Here is an 18,125-nt window from a genome sequence, read left to right on the forward strand (position 1 = left end):
GTGCGCGGTAAAAGACCCCACAAGACTGATGTCCAAGAATGCGCTGGCATTCTTTGTAAGAAACGTCATTACAGACGCTCATAAGGCCTGTCCTGACGAACAGTTACAACTGTTGAGAGTAAAAGCTCATGAAGTGAGAGCTATAGCGACGTCTCTCTCGTTTCATAAGAATATGTCGCTTAAAAACATCATAGATACGACATTTTGGAGATGCAACTCAGTATTTGCATCTCATTACTTGAAAGACGTGCGTGTGACATATGAGAAGTGTTTTTCTCTAGGTCCTTTCGTATCGGCGGATACGATTCTGGGTACGGGAGCCGACACCAATCCTTAAATGTATATACTTTTCTTCTTTTTGGATATGGTCGAGAGTCTCTTCGAACAATGGAGGACTTAGGCTAGCACGGCGGCCGTCTATGTTGTTCAGTAAGAGAATTCTTGTCATATCCAATTAGTTGAGTATAATTTTTTTTTGAAAATTATGTATGTGTGCGTAGTGGTTTTGAGTTACGGTTGTTGTGACGAGTTCGGGGATAACTCGGAACAATCCTTAGTTCTAACATATGGTTAGGATCAGGTGGTCGGGATTGGTTGTGTGCTCCTTCATAAGGTGTATTGTCATATAAGTGGATCAGCACCCATGACAAAGTCCTTTCAGGCTCTGCCGAGTAAGCGGATAAGACCCCATCGGCAGACCCACAAGAACTCTTGGCCATAGATCATATATCTCGCTAAAGTTTCTTGAGTGATGCAGACTACTGGGCAAACACCCACGAAGTCTACCACCTATCAGGTAGGAACCAAGGTTTTATTTATACCTACAACATATGTTGTTTACCTGTCTATTCCATATAGAAGCTGTCTCTTACCCTCCACCGAAGGGTGCCAATCAGCTATGTATATATCTGACAGGTAAGTTGATTGTATGAAAATGATATTGTTATGTTACAATAAAGTTTCATACATACTTACCTGGCAGATATATACAATTAAAGGCCCACCCAGCCTCCCCGCAGGAGACAGGTGGAAGAGAGAAAATATGATAGAAAACGGGGATGGTTCCTAGTCCTGCCGCCCAGGGCAGGCCGGTAGATCACCTGACCTACCTGTAGCGAGTGGCGCGAAATTTGAATTTCTGTCGGGGACGACGGAGTCTTAGCTATGTATATATCTGCCAGGTAAGTATGTATGAAACTTTATTGTAACATAACAATATCATTTTTATCCTACAGTGAATACCAATGATGAAGACAAATGAGCATAGTATTAAGGCAGAACAAAATTTCTGGGTGATTCACACCACTTGTTCTCATGGGGTACCTGTCAGCCCCCAAATGTTAGCAATGATAGTTTGATTACTTGGGAAATCTCTTAGATCATTTTTCCTCAGTGTGTGGAGGTTTCTACACTTGTTTTGTCATAATTATCATAAGAAAAAGAGTAGGAAGTACTTTCAATATATCCTACGCTTGCCCTGATGTCACCAGTGGAAGATTATCTTTACAAGGCATAGAGACTGACAGCACAGAGGAGTGTATACTTTGTTTGTTCATTTTCTGGAAGGAGAGACCTGGATTGTGTTATTATCCATATTCTCCTCTTGCAATCACCCTAGCATTTATATAAGAATTGGAAAAGTGGCCAGCACGTTGGAAAAGCAGCCAGCCTAGGAGATAGGGGAAGCTTTTATCAGGCTGTTCAAATTAATTTTTACAAGTCAGTGATAATTGGTGCTGGGCTTATAAAAGGCTTTGGAATACAGACAACTTTTGGGTTGGAGATGGTTGTTTCATTTATTCTGAAAGTATCTTTCTTAGATGAGCTATAAGCATATATTTAACAACATTCCATGAGTTCATAGTGATAACCACTTTTGTTAACTAAGCTGGGTCTGGATATTAGATCACAGCTTACAGGAAGAGTTTGTTGCATATGGCTGCAGAAGAGCCAGTGTCATACCTCTCCATGGAATGAGTCATCCACTCTTTCAGGAGCTTACTTTTCTATGCTTTCTGCAATTATATGAATTATGCTAACTGATATTTTGTCTGGTTCCTAACCCTTTCCAACATTCTCTATTGTATTCCGTGGTGAGAATGACAAGTTCAAGACAAGATGTCATAATGTGCTTTTGGTGATATGGTGCATTTCATGGCAGGTCATATGCTCTGTTTGTATCTGTGGAGCATTATTAGTAAGATCATGAACCTTTTACTCTTATGTTACATTTCTTTACATCATATACTTTTGTAACATTTATATGGAACACTTTACTCATGTTACATTTCTTGATAGTATACGTATATACCTACTTATACAAGATTTGTGGAATATTTCTTGGTAGTTTATATGTTTCTTTGTTTTTATGAAAAAGTTCTTGGGAGTGTAATCAGTTATTTTATGCAGTCTTTGATGGTCTTTGGAAAGAATATTTTATATATGCAACTTACCAAGCAATTACATAACTATAGTTTCACTATCTGTCAGCAGCTAGAATTTTAGAAATTTGCAGTAGCACTATTTTGATTTGGGTAGAGAGGAACCAACTCATCACGGAGTTCAGTTGTTTCTGCTGACTGATGAACTGTAACAGTGATTGGCAGCAGCTGAATTTTTTTTGCATTGTAGAACTTCTCAGTTGATTATTTCTGGCAATTTGGTGAAGTACTCTTGCTTTATGGTAGCTGATTAGGCACAAAGAGTTAGTGCAGGAAATTAGTTTACCAATTTTCACTTATGATTTCAAGGCTTTAACTTTTAGACTTTATTTAATTTAGTATTGTTGGCGATATCCGATACTAGTTCTCAAAGTGTTAGGTATTGCAGCCTGCAACACAAGGTTAATTAAATCTGGCTATGATCCGCATTCTATTTGCTCTAGTTATTGGGGTCAAGTTTGCTCCCCTCAATTTACATGTAGGGAATGTGAACATTAGGATGATAAGATGTTGAAGACTTTGACTAGTCTATGAACAAATTAGAGAGCAAGAAGAGGAAAGCGGCCTCTAGAGCCAGCAGATGTTGATCTCTCTGTTTCTGATTCTCCATCTGTTCCACCTATTCCTGTATCTCAATCTGCTCAACCCAATCTTCACCCTGGCTTCTTTGCACCTGAACCCGACCCTGTTGCTAGCCTAGAATCGTTGGTAGATGAAAAATTTTCATTTATGTTGCAGGCCATGAAAAAATTAGCAGCACCTGTAAAAGTCCTAATGGATAAGGTAGGTGACAAAGGTATTGACAGTGTAAGTACAGTGGAGGAGGTGGCTGCTCATCCTACTGATTCTCCCAGGCAAAGGTCCCTGGCATATTGGTAGCCCAAGGAAGGTCAGTGGGGTCAGCCCACAGGTAATCGCTCCATCAGTTGTTCCTGTTGAAGTATCCCAGGTTTCGAAAAAGTGTCGCTGGAAAGGTGTCTCTAAGGAAGTAACTCGTCTCTCCTCTTGTGTGTTGAGTGCTGAGGAGTCATCCCCTAGGTGCCTATGGTGCTTTGTGGATGAGTCTTGTCCTCCGAAAAGACGAGCTCCTAATGGTTCACACACTTCTGTCCCTTCCAAGAAGACTAGTGATCTTGTGCTGGATCAGCACCTGTTGTGTAGCTTCTGGGATAGTCCCAAGCGGTTCTCCCAGGACAACCTCTTCAAGGAAATCGTCTGTAGAGCATCCTGCTGTCGTTCCTATTGATGATCTTGCACAAAGATTCTTGAGCGTCCTTTGGCACCGGATTCTTCTCCTGTGTCTCGTTTGCCAGCTGTCCGTCCAGCAGTACCCAAGTCGCTTTGTGCACATAATGATACTTTTGTATCTGTTCCTGGAGTGCCTCCTAAGCACCCTTCAGTATCGTTTTTCCTGTGCCTTCCAATTATGCCTTCAGACCTAGGAAACATCCTGCACCAGAGCATCTGTCAGTGCCTGTGTGTCCTTTATCTTCTATTGGCACAGCGTCTACAAGGTACCCAGTGACACCAGAGCTCCCGTTGTTGCATGAGATCCCTTTGGTGCAGGAGTGCCCATTAGCGCCATTATCTCATGAGCTCACATTGGTATCAGAGCTTCCCTTCAGCACCAGATCATCCTAGTACATTGTATTTCAAAAGTTTGCTCCTGTTTCTACTCAGTTGAGAGTGTTTGTAACCACTGCAGCACCTCTTCAGTCTACAGGTCTACAAGTTTTTGCTGCTTCTGAGCCCTCTTTAGCAGACTATCTCAGTTTATTTCAGAAAACCCCGTTGACTTCTCAACTCCAGGCCAACTTGTCACCTGTTTCTTTGGAAGAGGAAGAAGATGAATTAGAAAAGGAAACTCCTCCTACTGCATATGCTTCTTTGCTTCCTTATCCATTAGCAAATTTCCCAAACTTCTTTTCACCAGCAGCTCCGGCCACTCAAGCCTTTTGTGACAGAGGTAAACGAAGATCCTTCCCCAGTACTTGAGGGAATGTGCGTTGTACTCCCAGAACAATTAAGAAGTCTTCCTCTAAACTTCCAGCAAAGAAATGAAAACCAAGTCCTCCATATGCCAGTATGAGCAAGGCTCCATTTTTGGCAGAATTGGGAAGTGAGAGGTGCAGAACCATGGATAATAAAGGTTCTAAAAGAGGGTTACTCTATTCCATTTGCTCGAAACTCTCCTTTGACCAACTCACTGATAGCTTTACCTGCCTACTCTGCAAAGTCAGAGAAATTCATTGTCATCGCCTAAGAAGTCTCGACCCTTTTATACAAGGTGCAATAGAAGTGATGGTAGAGGACCCTCACACTCTGGGTTTTTAGAACCAGCTATTCGTGGTTCCCAAGGCCCTGGGGGTGACTGGAGGCCCGTACTGGACATAAGCACCTTGAATTTGTTTGTATTGAAAACCAAGTTCAAAGTGGAGATGAATCAGACAGTATTATCATCCATTCATCAAGGAGATTGGATGATCTCGATCGATATGGAAGAAGTGTACTTCTGTATCCCTTTTCACCAATACTCAAAGAAGTTTCTAAGGTTCGTCTTCCAGAACAAGATTTATCAATTCAGAGCGCTGTGTTTTGGCCTGTCCACAGCTCCTCAAGTGTTTACCCACATTCTAGCCCCCATTGCAAAGTGGCTGCACCTAGGCAGTTTAAAGATTTTTCTCTACCTGGATGACTGGCTTATTTGCTCGCAGACAGAAACAAAATGTATGGAGGACCTACAGAAAACCCTTTTAGCCCAAGACCTGTCCCTGCTTGTAAATCTGTAGAAGTTGCAATTAGTCCCTTTTCAAGAGATAGTATATTTGATGATGAGGATCAGCTCTAGTTTTTCAGGGTTTTCCCTCCCCCAAGAGGATCGACTTGTGCCTCCAGAAAGTAGAGAAGTTTCTCTCCCTTCAGTTTTGCTCGACAAAAGATTGTATGAGTCTTCTTGGGACCCCCTCATCCATAGAGCAGTTTGTGTCGCTGGGAAGGTTACACATGAAGAACCTTCAGTGTTTCCTCAGGATCAATTGGAACGGGAAGAAATATCCAGACTTGTTTGTGTTCCCAGTGACAATGCTGATAGATTGGTTGGACAAGGACCTTTATGCCTTTCTACCATTCAAGATGATGAGAAAGGTCACAAACAAGTTCAGGTCACATCAGAACCTTACAATGACTCAAGTACTACCACCATTCTGGCCTGTGCAGGAATGGTTTTCAGACCTCTTGGATGTACTCATGGACTTTCCAAGACTGTTACCACAAAAGATTAGTCTACTCTCAAACAGCCCCACTTCAGACAATACCACCAAGAACTGTCCACTCTGGCTCAAGCCCAGCTGCAAGAGCTATTGCTCAGTGCAGAAGAAAAGTCTTCAAGTAACATGTATCAGGCAAAGTGGATAATCTTCCAAACTTGGTGCAGGAGACATAACATCTCGTCTTCTAAGACATCTACGTATAGCAGAAATCGCTGATTTCTTGCAATAATTGAGATCTTGGAAGGGATTGTCCACTTCCACAATCAAAGGCTACAGAGCCATGCTGGGCTCCATATTCAAGAGTAGAGGCATGGATTTTTCTTCTAACAAAGACTTATCCGATCTCATCAGATCCTATGACATGTCTAAACAGGAAGAGACAAAATTCCTGTCTAGGAATCTGGACGTGGTGCTTAAATGCTTTCAGAGCCATGTTTTGAGTTGCATTCAGCCTCTTTAAGAGACTTCAAGAAGGAAAACCTTGTTTCTTGTGACCTTATTTACTGTGAAGAGGGTGAATGAAACTCACGTAATGGATAAGAAGATTTGTATTTTACAGGGTAATACCGTATGTTCATTTACCCTAGGATTCCTAGCGAAAAACAAGTCACCCTTCAAGCCTTGGCCTCGTTCTTTCATGATTATAAGTCTTAAGAGGAAGAGAGAACTTTTATGTCCAATCAGAGCTCTCAAGTCTTCAACGTACAGAGAAGATTTGTGGCACTTCTGATTACCTTTGGTGTTTGGGTAAAAACTCTTCACATCCTCTATCCAAAAATGCCTTGGCATATTTTCTGAGGAACCTTATAGTAGAGTCACATTCACAGATAAATGAGGCTGACTTTAAAATAGTGAAAGTTATAGCGCATGAGGTGAGAGCTGTTGCAACATCACTCTCCTTTAAGTATAACCTCTCTCTGGCCTCATAGTTCAAGCTACCTACTGGAAGTGCAAGTTAGTATTTGCTTCTTATTATTGGCATGTTGTTGGGTGAGGAAACCATTTCTTCCTAACCTTGAAGTACCCTCAAGTCCTTTTTAGTGGTTGGGTATTGGATTTTAGTATGGATTTGGTGGCAATTTCATTACTCTAGTTTTTCGATGTGTTTTGGTACTGCGGCCTGGACAAGGGATTGTGTTTTTAGACCTTGCTATTCACGGACTTTTCCTTAGCTGCGGTGGATCCCACTGTAGTAGAAGACGATACCTGGCTACTGCCTTGTTTCTACAAGTTAAGATGAGCGTCATCAAAAGGCAGTAATTATCTGTAGCAACTCTTTTAACAGGTAAGGAACCAACAAGCATTTTACTAAATGCTAGCACTTTCTCCGTTTTTCTGTTCATTTTGTAATATGAATTGGAATCTAGTAGATCCCTGTATCTGGGATTTAGCGATGTGATTACTTGGTAAGTTGCATATATAAAAATATATTTATAATAAAATGAGATTTTATATAATCAAAGCTCTCCCTCCTCCCTTCTCATGGATGGAAAGGGCATTAGCAAATGAACTCTGCACTAAGTAGGTTCCTCTCTACCTGGAAAGAGGGTGGGGTCAATCACCTAGCCAAAACAAAATAGTGTTACTGCAAATTTCCAAAATTCTAGCTGCTGACGAATAGTGAAATTATAGTTATGTAATTACTTGGTAAGTATATATAAAATCATTTTATTTAAAAATGTATTTAGAATTATAACCAAAATACCTAAGTGTAATTGTATGCAGTATTTGATTCCTTCTGAAAGGCTGATTAAATGCAAACTTTTTAACAGTTGGTATGCTGTTGCTTGGAATGTGCTTGTTTGCTTTATAAGTTTTAGATGGTATTTTTATCCATAAGCATAAAGAATCTTGAAAGGAGTGACTTAATGCTGGCATAAGATTTCTAAACTATTTAGTATTGGTATAATTTTAGATGAGTTAACTTCTGTGAAATGATTCTGTATTTTTAATGATTTTAAACAACTTTGAATGCTTTCATTTTGTAGTGTATAGTTGAAATTTTCATTTATGTTATTAAATGTAAATTTATATGGTATATTTGATAGACATTGTAAAGGTAGACATATTAAGGTAAACAACTGACACTGCAAGCTCATCTTAAGAGAAATTTAAAGCTTGTTAATGAGATGAGATTGGTAGATGAAAATGCCTTTACTGCTTTGCTAATAATTTATGTATATCTTGCAGCAGACCGAAGACAGACACCAGAACCCCTGGTTCCTACCACACCCAAAGATGATGATAATGTGACAAATGCCAAAGATGAGGTAGCCTCCCTGGCTGAACGGCTCTCCCTGCATAGCATACCTAGCATAGACCGCAGCGATGGCACTGCTAGTCCTGATACCTCTACTAATATTCCTAACCTAGCTCACACTCCTCCAAACTCACCCAAAACACCCATTCTTGCTCACACACCTCCCCCAGCCCCACCCACAAAGCCGCCTTCAGTAAGAAATCATTCACCCCGTCCAAAGTCAAATCCTCCTTCTAAGCATTCTGGGGACAGTCAAAGTTCTAGCCAGAGCCCAGACGACCCTCCATCTCCAGGTCCTACCAACCAACTTTCTTGTCCTGATGATTCTCCAGAGTCAGATGATCCTCCACCGCCAGCACCACCTCCCTCCAATGCTGAAGCAGCTATGTATGCAGCTTATAGAAGTAGTCCACCTTCAGTCTCTGGAATATATAGTGGCATAGGTGGTCTGTATAGTGGCAGCCATCCATCGTCTGGAATATATAGTGGCTCTGCATCTCTTGGAAGCATCTATGGGTCCACTGAACCTCCCCCAGTACCCCCACCTCCTATTGAAGAGAGTGGTGCTGTTGGTGGTATTCACCATCGGAGGGAGCATTCTCTGAATTCTATACACTCCATTCACTCCATAAACTCCTTTAAAGAATTTTATGACAAGAGCACTCTTAACCAGTTTATTTCAACGTCTCCAAAGCTGTCAAATAGGTAAGTGTGATTTAACAAGTTAGTGTACTGAGAATTTCATTATGTGATTGTGATAATGTCATACTCTTATTTTCGTATTTTGTATTATAGATTTGTTGTACATTTTGAAGATTTGGTATTACTTGTATTTTGAATTGCATAGAAAGTTCAGTTCTCCACAAAACTATAGGTTTTTCTTGGAAAGTTTAGGTATAATGGTTGTCAAATTATGCAATGATACCTAATAAGATCAAGCATAGGACATAATTTATGAATGGAAGTAAGTTGTGTTTTACTTAAGGTGTGCATGTTCCTTTACTAGTCTGATTTTGGTGATTATTAGTGTAAGGGAGAAACTTTTTTATTCTGTATTTTTTATACAAACCCATCAATTCATAATTGCTTAATCCTGTAGTCTGCAGCTCCTTTAAATAAACTCCAAAGAAAAGAAGTGATCCATCAACTGACTAAGTATGATTCTTATTCATCCACACTTACAGTTATGGTAAGTCATTCGCTTTGTGATCTAGACTTGCAACAAGAAGTGAGTGGTCATTAACTGATGGGTTTGTATATATAAAAAATAAATCTTTTACAAGAAGAAATTCATATGTTTTATAACAACCCATCAGTACATATACCATTTCGTGAGTAACTGTTTTTGTTGGGAAATGGTTTGTTCTTTTCATAATATAAGAGTGATTAGGGTGCCAAGGTCTGTAATCTGCTGAGTGTTAGGAACTAGGAAAACAGATCTTTACTAGCCACTGTCCTCCTCAAGTACCAATGAAATATAACATGCTGCAAGGCTGAGACCATTGGCCTACATATATAGTGATTTGTGTGTTAAATTTCCTTAATCAAAAACAAGCAAATGTAAATTTAGCTCTGCCAGGATGCGATATTGAATCCATATTTAATTCACAGAATACTTTTCTGTGTCTGTCAAAGTCTCACCAGGAGTTAGGAGTTTGGCTTTAGTTGGAAGGAGCAAGACAAGCACCTCTTGTCTTCCTTCCTCTGGCTTCAGGGAACTATGCTTCCCTGTCAAAGAGAGACATCATCTTGATTTGTCTCTAAGCTTGTCCTTTGTGGACAAGGGTGGTGGAGAGGATTTTTAGTGAATCTCTAGAAGAGAAGAGCTGTGGTGCTCATCCCCTGTGTGAAGTCTGCACATTAGCAATTGGCCCCGGTTTTTGCCTCCAGATCTTCATCACCTCCTCCTCTGAACACAACCATCATTGCAGGGTCCTTATTTTTGGTTTTGTTCATGACACTTACCTGCCAGATATATATATAGCTGTATTCTCTGACGACCGACAGAATTTCAAAACTCCCGGCAAACGCAGTGGTCGGCTAGGTGGTTAGTACCCATTCCCGCCGCTGGGAGGCGGATACCGGGAACCATTCCCATTTTCTATTCAGATTTTCTTCTGTCGCCGGTCGGTAAACATCTGTTTACAGACCTCCGCTTAGGATTTCGAAAACTTCATTTGTCACTTGAGTATTTGGATTGTCTTTTGGTTTCGGACTTGGCTTAGTGATTTGGCATACGCTATTGTGGTTTGGATTTTGATTTTGGCTTTGATTTTTCTTAGTATTGAGATGTCTGGATCTAGTTCTACTAGTTTCAGGGTGTGTGGTGTAGAAGAATGTAAGGTGAGGCTACCAAAAGCCTCGGTAGATCCTCACACAGTGTGTGTGAATTGTAGAGGGCATGTTTGCTTGTTGGATGATAGGTGCAAAGAATGTGAAGTGTTGACTGATGTCGAATGGAAGGCGTATGAATCTTACATTCGTAGACTTGAGCGTGACAGAATTAGGAGGTCTTCCTCCAGGAGTGCTTCTGTTAAAAGTCAAAGTAAGGTTGCTCAATCTAACATAAATGTAGAACATGTTACGCATAACCCTATAATTTCTCCTTCAGATAAGGAAGTGATTGTTACAGAAGGGAATGCCCTTTCTACCATTTTAGAATCGATTCGGAACCTTGAATCGAAAATGAAAGTGCTACAATCTAATGTGCAAAAGTGTAGTGATAATGTTAGTGCCCCTAGTGAAGTGGAGGGGGCGTCAGATGGTCCTATAATGCCTCCAGGTTGAGACCTCTGTCGGACTCCCAGAACACAGGGAATGGACAGGTCGAAGGCCGAAGGAGGGTTACGGGAATTAAACACCGGTCTGGCGTCCCTTCGGCAGATCCTGAAGACGCATCCCAGGCTGCCAAAGATCGCGCGCAAGCTCGAACTTTGAAGGAATGCTTCTCTTCCTCCGAGACGTCCTCACCTCACCGTGGGTGGGAATCTCGGAAGACCTCTCCGACTGAGAGTGGTAAGGAAGACGTAAGGTGTCGCACAAGCGACCATCGTCTTTCTCGCCCTCTTAGGAAAGGTCTTACGGAAGAGTACGCAGCCTCTCCAAGTGAGAGTGGTAAGGAAGACGTAAGACGTCGCACTGGCGACCATCGTCTTTCTCGCCCTCTTAGGAAAAGTATGATGGAAGAGGACGCTTCATCGGGAGATCGAGAGCGTCCTCCGCCTCGATTTACGCTTCGGTCTTCTCCGGAAGACTTCGAAGACAGTATCCCGCACAAGAGATTTAGGACGCTTTCTGAGCGTCCTGATTCGAGCCCGGAGAGAAGGAAGAAGGCGTCCCCTCGCCCATCTTCTTCTCAAAGGTTCATTCCATCATATGGTTCTTCACCATCAAAAAAGACTCTCGAAGCGATTCGTCAACAGTTGGATACGTTTTTCGCCAAGAAAGAGGAAAGATCACGTAGTCGTAAAAAAGATCTTTGGCTACCCGTCAAGAAATCTAGACGTTCTCCTGCGGCTTCTCTTCGTTCTTCGTCTTCGTCTGATCCGTCGCCTTCTAGACCTCATCGACTCAATCAGGAACGCGCAAGCAGTCCTGCTGAGAGAGTCTCTAGAAGTATTGGCGGTAAAGAAAAAGACAATAGGTGCCGCACAGGCGGCCGCCGCCGTCGTCTTTTCCCAGAGTCGAAGAACGTTCAGAAGGATCGCTCAGAAATAAAATTGGGAGGAATTGATCTTGACTTACAGGAAGAGAATATTCAACAAAACAAACGCTTTGCTAACCAGGACGCTTCTCGGGACGCTCGGGGTCGGAAACGTCGGCTGGAGAGACTTCAGACGCACGATATTAGTTCAGAAGAAGGATATGAAGATGAATATGAGGACGTTTTTGAGGACGCGAGGCGTAGTGCTAGTAAGGACGCTCGTCGTCCTTCATATCAGTACGCGTTCCAGGACGCAAAGGAGGACGCTTTCCAGGACGCAAATGAGGACGCTTTCCAGGATGCAAATGAGGACGCTTTTGAGGGCGCTGGCGGGTCGATGCATAAAGTCACTCTGAGAAGAAAAGAACAGGTCGCTAGTCAGAAGGTTAAGCGCCATATGCTTCAAGGTAGTAGGAACTACAATATCAGTGCTCGTCAAGAGAAATCGTATGACGTCAGTTTGGAAAATTCGGAGAGAAAGTCAAGGTTAGGAGAACATAGCAGACTCTCCTCTTCAAAATTGATTTCAAACACAAAACCTACGGTTCGAAAGGGAGGTGAAACTTTGGTTTCTTCTCGTTCAATGCAGAATAAGGCTATGTCTCCATTAGAAAATAAATCATCAAGCGAGGCTGTTTCGGAAGAGGAGGAGGATCCTACAACCTCATCCTCTGTGGATTATAAGACTTTGACTCGTCTTTTAAAAGATTTGTTTCCCGAGAAGTTCCGAGCTCCAGTTCCTCTCTCTCCACCTTCGCAACTAACCTCTTCGAAGGCAAGGAAGACTCCAAATTTTGTCAAAATGGCCACCTCGCTCTCGACTAAAAGGGCTTTTAAAAGAATCCATGATTGGATGGATCCAAAAAGACAAAGGGCAAGACTTCTTTTGCACTTCCCCCCACAAGGCTTAGTGGAAGATCGGGGAAGTGGTACGAGACAGAAGAGGAAGCAGGTTTGAGAATCCCCGCTTCCGCACAAGGCAATTTCGCCAACTTAGTGGAAGCTCCTAGAAGATCTTACCTGGCATCTGCGAAAGTTTCGTGGACAATGTCGGAGATAGATCACCATCTCAAAGGCCTTTATAAAACTTTGGAAGTTTTTAACTTTCTAGATTGGTGTTTGGGCGTCTTGGATGTTCAGTCCTTAAGAAGCCCAGATTCCATCTCATTGGAGGACTTAGCGAGTATTTTGTCATGCATGGACAGAGCAGTAAGAGATGGCTCCGACGAACTGGCATCACATTTTGCGTCGGGAGTCCTGAAGAAACGCGCACTCTTCTGTAGCTTCACAGCTAAGTCAGTGTCGCCAGCGCAAAAAGCAGAATTGTTGTTCGCTCCCTTTTCTGCTCATCTTTTTCCACAATCGATGGTAAAGGATTTATCAGTAAATCTCCAAGAACGAGCGACGCAGGACTTATTGTCTCGGTCTTCAAAACGTCCTGCTGATCAGATGTCTTCAAGAACCACGCAAGCTTCTAGGAAGAATTATAAGCCCTTTCGTGGAAGAGCCTCTTCAAGAGCTGCTGCTCGAGGGAGGAGTTTCCCTCAAAAACCAGGGGAAAGAAATGACTTTTCGGCCCTCCAGACACCAGTCGGGGCGAGACTCGCTCTATTCGCCGAAGCATGGAGGATAAGAGGGGCGAACTCTTGGTCACTCGAAGTGATCGAGAAAAGTTACAAAATCCCGTTTCTATCGAAACCACCATTAAGCATAGAACCAATAGACCTTTCACCCTCTTATCAGGATTCAAAGCAACAGATCTTATTAGACCTTTTGGATCAGATGTTGGAAAAGAGAGCAGTAGAAAGAGTCGTGTCACGGAACTCTCCAGGCTTCTACAACAGGCTTTTCCTTGTTCCGAAGCACTCGGGAGGATGGAGACCTGTCCTAGACGTAAGCAGGCTGAATCTTTTTGTAAGGAAAATAAAATTCAAGATGGAAACTGCACAGTCTGTTTTAGCTTCCCTGAGACCAGGAGATTGGATGGTGTCCTTGGATCTCCAAGATGCCTATTTCCATGTTCCGATACATCCTCGGTCCAGGAAGTTCCTCAGATTCGTTCTGAAAGGACAGGTCTTCCAATTCAGAGCTCTCTGTTTCGGGCTGAGTACAGCCCCTATGATATTCTTGCTTCTGATGCGAAATGTAGCAAGATGGCTCCATCTCTCAAAGATAAGAGTCTCACTCTATTTAGACGATTGGCTGATCCGGTCCACGTCAAAGGAACAGTGTCTGGAGGACCTACATACGACATTACAGCTGACGAAGGACCTGGGCCTTCTGGTCAACTTCGAGAAGTCCCATCTGATTCCCACACAGTCCATCGTGTATCTGGGGATTCAGATGGATTCAGTGGCTTTTCAAGCATTTCCATCCATAGAACGTCAGCTAAAATGCTTAGAGAAAGTATCGGTCTTCTTAGAGAAGGAAATATGCTCGGCGAGGGAATGGATGAGTCTGCTGGGGACCATTTCCTCGCTGGAGAAATTTGTTTCTCTGGGAAGGCTGCACCTCAGACAGCTTCAGTTTTTCCTAGCAGACAACTGGAAGAACAAGAAAGACCTAGACGAGATTTTGAGAATCCCTCAATCGATCAAAGAGCATTTGAAGTGGTGGTCCGATCCCGTCAAGCTATCGGAAGGGATGTCCCTCAAAGTTCTGAGCCCAGACCTAGTGTTGTTCTTAGACGCGTCCATGACGGGCTGGGGAGCAACACTGGGGGAGGAAGATGTGTCAGGCCTCTGGAGAGGGGAACAGAGGTCCTGGCACATAAACCTCAAGGAGCTAGAGGCGATTCGTTTGGCTCTTCAATGCTTCGAGTCAAGGATTGTGGGACGAATTGTACAAGTCAACTCGGACAACACCACGGCGCTCGCATATCTCAAAAAACAGGGAGGAACTCTATCTCGCTCCCTGTTCAGGATAACGAGGGAAATCTTACTTTGGGCGAAGCTGAGAAATGTAACGATTCTAACGAGGTTCGTTTCAGGACAGCAGAACGTTCGTGCGGATCTCCTCAGCCGTCAACATCAAATGCTTCCAAACGAATGGACTCTCCATCCAGAGATCTGCAAGGAGTTGTGGAAACTTTGGGGACGCCCACTGGTAGACCTCTTTGCGACAGCAAAAACGAAGAGGCTTCCTATTTACTGCTCTCCGGTTCTAGACCCAGGAGCAATAGCAATAGACGCCATGCTTTGGAATTGGAAGGGGATGGATCTCTACGCCTTTCCTCCATTCAAACTCCTGGGAGAGGTAATAAGGAAGTTTGCGGCGTCGGAAGGAGCAAGAATGACGTTGATCGCCCCCTTTTGGCCTGCAAGCGACTGGTTCACAGAGGCCATGTCATTTCTGGTAGATTTCCCAAGGACACTTCCAGAAAAAATCGATCTACTCAGATAGCCCCACTTCGAGAGGTATCACGGAAACCTCTCCGCTCTGAGTCTGACTGCATTCAGACTATCCAAAAGTTGGCCAGAGCGAGAGGTTTTTCAAGATCGGTGGCAAGAGCTATTGCCAACGCTAGAAGAACTTCTTCCCAAGCTGTCTACCAATCGAAGTGGGCTGTCTTCAGAGGTTGGTGTAGAAGGCAAAATATTTCCTCCTCCACGACCTCTGTGAGCCAGATTGCTGATTTTCTCTTACATCTTAGAGAGATAGACAAACTTTCAGTATCAACGATTAAAGGCTACAAAAGCATGCTATCAACGGTCTTTCGACACAGAGGCTTGGATTTATCAAATGATAAAGATCTTCACGATCTATTGAGGTCCTTTGAAACATCAAAAGCTCCACGAGACAAGATTCCCTCATGGAATTTAGATGTTGTCTTAAAGTTTTTAATGTCAGCCCCATTTGAGCCTATGCACGCTGCCTCTTTGAAAGATGTAACTAGGAAAGCTATTTTCCTAACCGCTTTGGCAACAGCTAAGAGGGTTAGCGAAATCCAAGCTATGAGTAAACATATGGGTTTCAGAGAACACAATGCGGTGTGTTCGCTGAGTCCCTCGTTCTTAGCGAAGAACGAAAACCCATCCAACCCCTGGCCTAAAAGCTTTGATATCAAGGGGTTATCAGAGTTCGTCGGACGAGAGCCGGAGAGAGTTTTGTGCCCCGTCAGAGCTCTCAAATTTTATCTGGAAAAGACCAAACAATGTAGAGGCCCGTCAGACAACCTGTGGTGTTCGGTCAAGAGGCCGGAATTACCAATGTCTAAAAACGCACTGGCGCTCTTCTTGAGAAACACCATCAGGGAAGCTCATTCATCCTGCACGGATGGTGATCTTAAACTGCTAAAAGTTAATGCTCACGAGGTTAGAGCGGTAGCTACTTCGGTGGCTTTTCAGAAAAATATGGCACTCAATGATATCCTGGGTGCCACATTTTGGCGAAGCAACTCTGTGTTTGCTTCACACTACCTCAGAGATGTGAAGGCGACATATGAGAATTGCTACTCGCTTGGACCATACATTTCCGCGGATGCAGTATTGGGGACGAGAAGCAATACGAACCCCATCCTTTAGAAAATGGATGTGTGTGATTTTAATTATGGGTTTGTTTTTTTACGGTCGTAGGGTTGGCCGCTTGAGGCGGTCTTCCCTTTAATTAGCCTGAAAGTTATGGGACTAACTTTAGTGAGGCTAGGTTAGGTGGTATTTATTATGCTTCGTTGTCTTCAGTATGGTCAATATGGTCTAGTCACATTGTGGTCACGCTCCCGTTGACATCATCTAGAACTATCCAGCTATACAGGTCACTACCTTGCTGGAAATTCTAGTTAAGCAGAAGCAGGCTTGGGTGACAGTAATCACGAAGTCAGCTATGCTAACAGGTAGGGAACCAAGATGTCAATCATCTGCATGTGAAATGTTTCCAAAATCCTTCTATTCTGTCCCTTCCCACCTCCAATGGTGGGATTCAGCTATATATATATCTGGCAGGTAAGTGTCATGAACAAAATGATATTGTCATGATACAATAAAGTTTGTTCATACTTACCTGACAGATATATATAATCAAGTACCCACCCACCTCCCCTCAGGGGACAGTGGTAAAGAAAATCTGAATAGAAAATGGGAATGGTTCCCGGTATCCGCCTCCCAGCGTCGGGAATGGGTACTAACCACCTAGCCGACCACTGCGTTTGCCGGGAGTTTTGAAATTCTGTCAGTCGTCAGAGAATACAGCTATATATATATCTGTCAGGTAAGTATGAACAAACTTTATTGTATCATGACAATATCATGTTTAACCTCAGCTCTCGGAATTTTCAAGCTTTTCCATCTGCCAAGAAAGTTTTCAGACAGTCTGCAAGTTTCTGTAGCTCAGAACCTTAGTGGATGACCCTCTGGGGACTTCGTCGTCCCCCCCTGTTAGTCAAGATTAGGCATCATATGAGTCTTGCTTTTTCATCCAGTTCCAAGGTTTCCTGCCCAGACAAACTCTGTAACATGTTTTTGTTTCATCACACAATTACAGTTACTTTTCTTTGCTTCCTGTCAAGAGGTAGGGAGGCTAGCCTCATCTCTCAGCCTAACTACATTTTCACCGTGCTTCCCTCTGTGGTTCCCTCTGTCACTCCTTTAGTAAGACATCACACTTGGATTCATCTTCCAGTCTCCTGGTGCCGACCAACTAGCACCGGTTGCTGATTCCCGAATGCCTGTCCCCTCTTCCAGAGTGCTTGACGCCTTTGGTGCTCGGATACTACCCTGAGTGTCTAATGCCCACTCAGGGCTAATTTTTTCTTTTTTTAGAGGATTGTGTTTGACCTACAGAGTTGGTCACAACCTGGTTTTGGACTAGGCCTCTGTTTTCATACAATCAACTTACCTGTCAGATATATACATAGCTAAGACTCCGTCGTCCCCGACAGAAATTCAAATTTCGCGCCACTCGCTACAGGTAGGTAAGGTGATCTACCGGCCTGCCCTGGGCGGCAGGACTAGGAACCATCCCCGTTTTCTATCATATTTTCTCTGTCGCCGGTGGTATCAACATTGTTGCTATTACCTCCTGACTTAGATTCATATTTCATCCTTTGATCATCGTTTTTCGGCTTTTTGGTGACGTATCTGGATCGTGTTTTGGCATTCGCTACTGTGGACTGTTTTTGGAATAACTCTTTTGGATTTTTCTCAGTATGTCTGATTCAAATGTGAGTGTGAGAATGTGTGTGAATGTAGGCTGCAGGGTGAGGATACCGAAAGCTTCGGTTGATCCTCACACTGTATGCCGTAAATGTAGGGGGTTCAGTGTTCTGCTATTAATACTTGTAAGGAATGCGAGGGATTGAATGCAGAAGAGTGGAAGACTTTGACTTCTTATTTGAAGAAGTTAGAGAGGGATAGAATTAGACGATTGAAAGGTGTGAGTTCAAGGCCTATTGAGCCTTTCACGGATAATTCTAATCCTACTGATGTAGATTCTCCCTATGTATCTCATTCTCAGAG

The 18,125-nt window shown here is 43.1% G+C and overlaps 1 protein-coding gene across 12 annotated transcripts in view; it reads left to right on the forward strand.

The window, feature by feature from the left end:
- Positions 1 to 18,125, forward strand: part of LOC135220649 (tight junction protein ZO-1-like) — a 702,643-nt gene that overhangs the window by 27,676 nt on the left and 656,842 nt on the right. For all 12 annotated transcript variants that reach the window (XR_010315743.1, XM_064257985.1, XM_064257979.1 and 9 more), the window contains exon 2: positions 7,901 to 8,675. Coding sequence is in view for 11 of the 12 variants with exons in the window: in XM_064257985.1 (XP_064114055.1) it covers positions 7,901 to 8,675 (775 nt within the window). In the remaining variant the exon portion in view is untranslated. The remainder of the gene's footprint in view (positions 1 to 7,900; positions 8,676 to 18,125) is intronic.

The sequence above is a fragment of the Macrobrachium nipponense genome, chromosome 2 (assembly GCF_015104395.2).
Source record: "Macrobrachium nipponense isolate FS-2020 chromosome 2, ASM1510439v2, whole genome shotgun sequence".
Taxonomy (NCBI): domain Eukaryota; kingdom Metazoa; phylum Arthropoda; class Malacostraca; order Decapoda; family Palaemonidae; genus Macrobrachium; species Macrobrachium nipponense.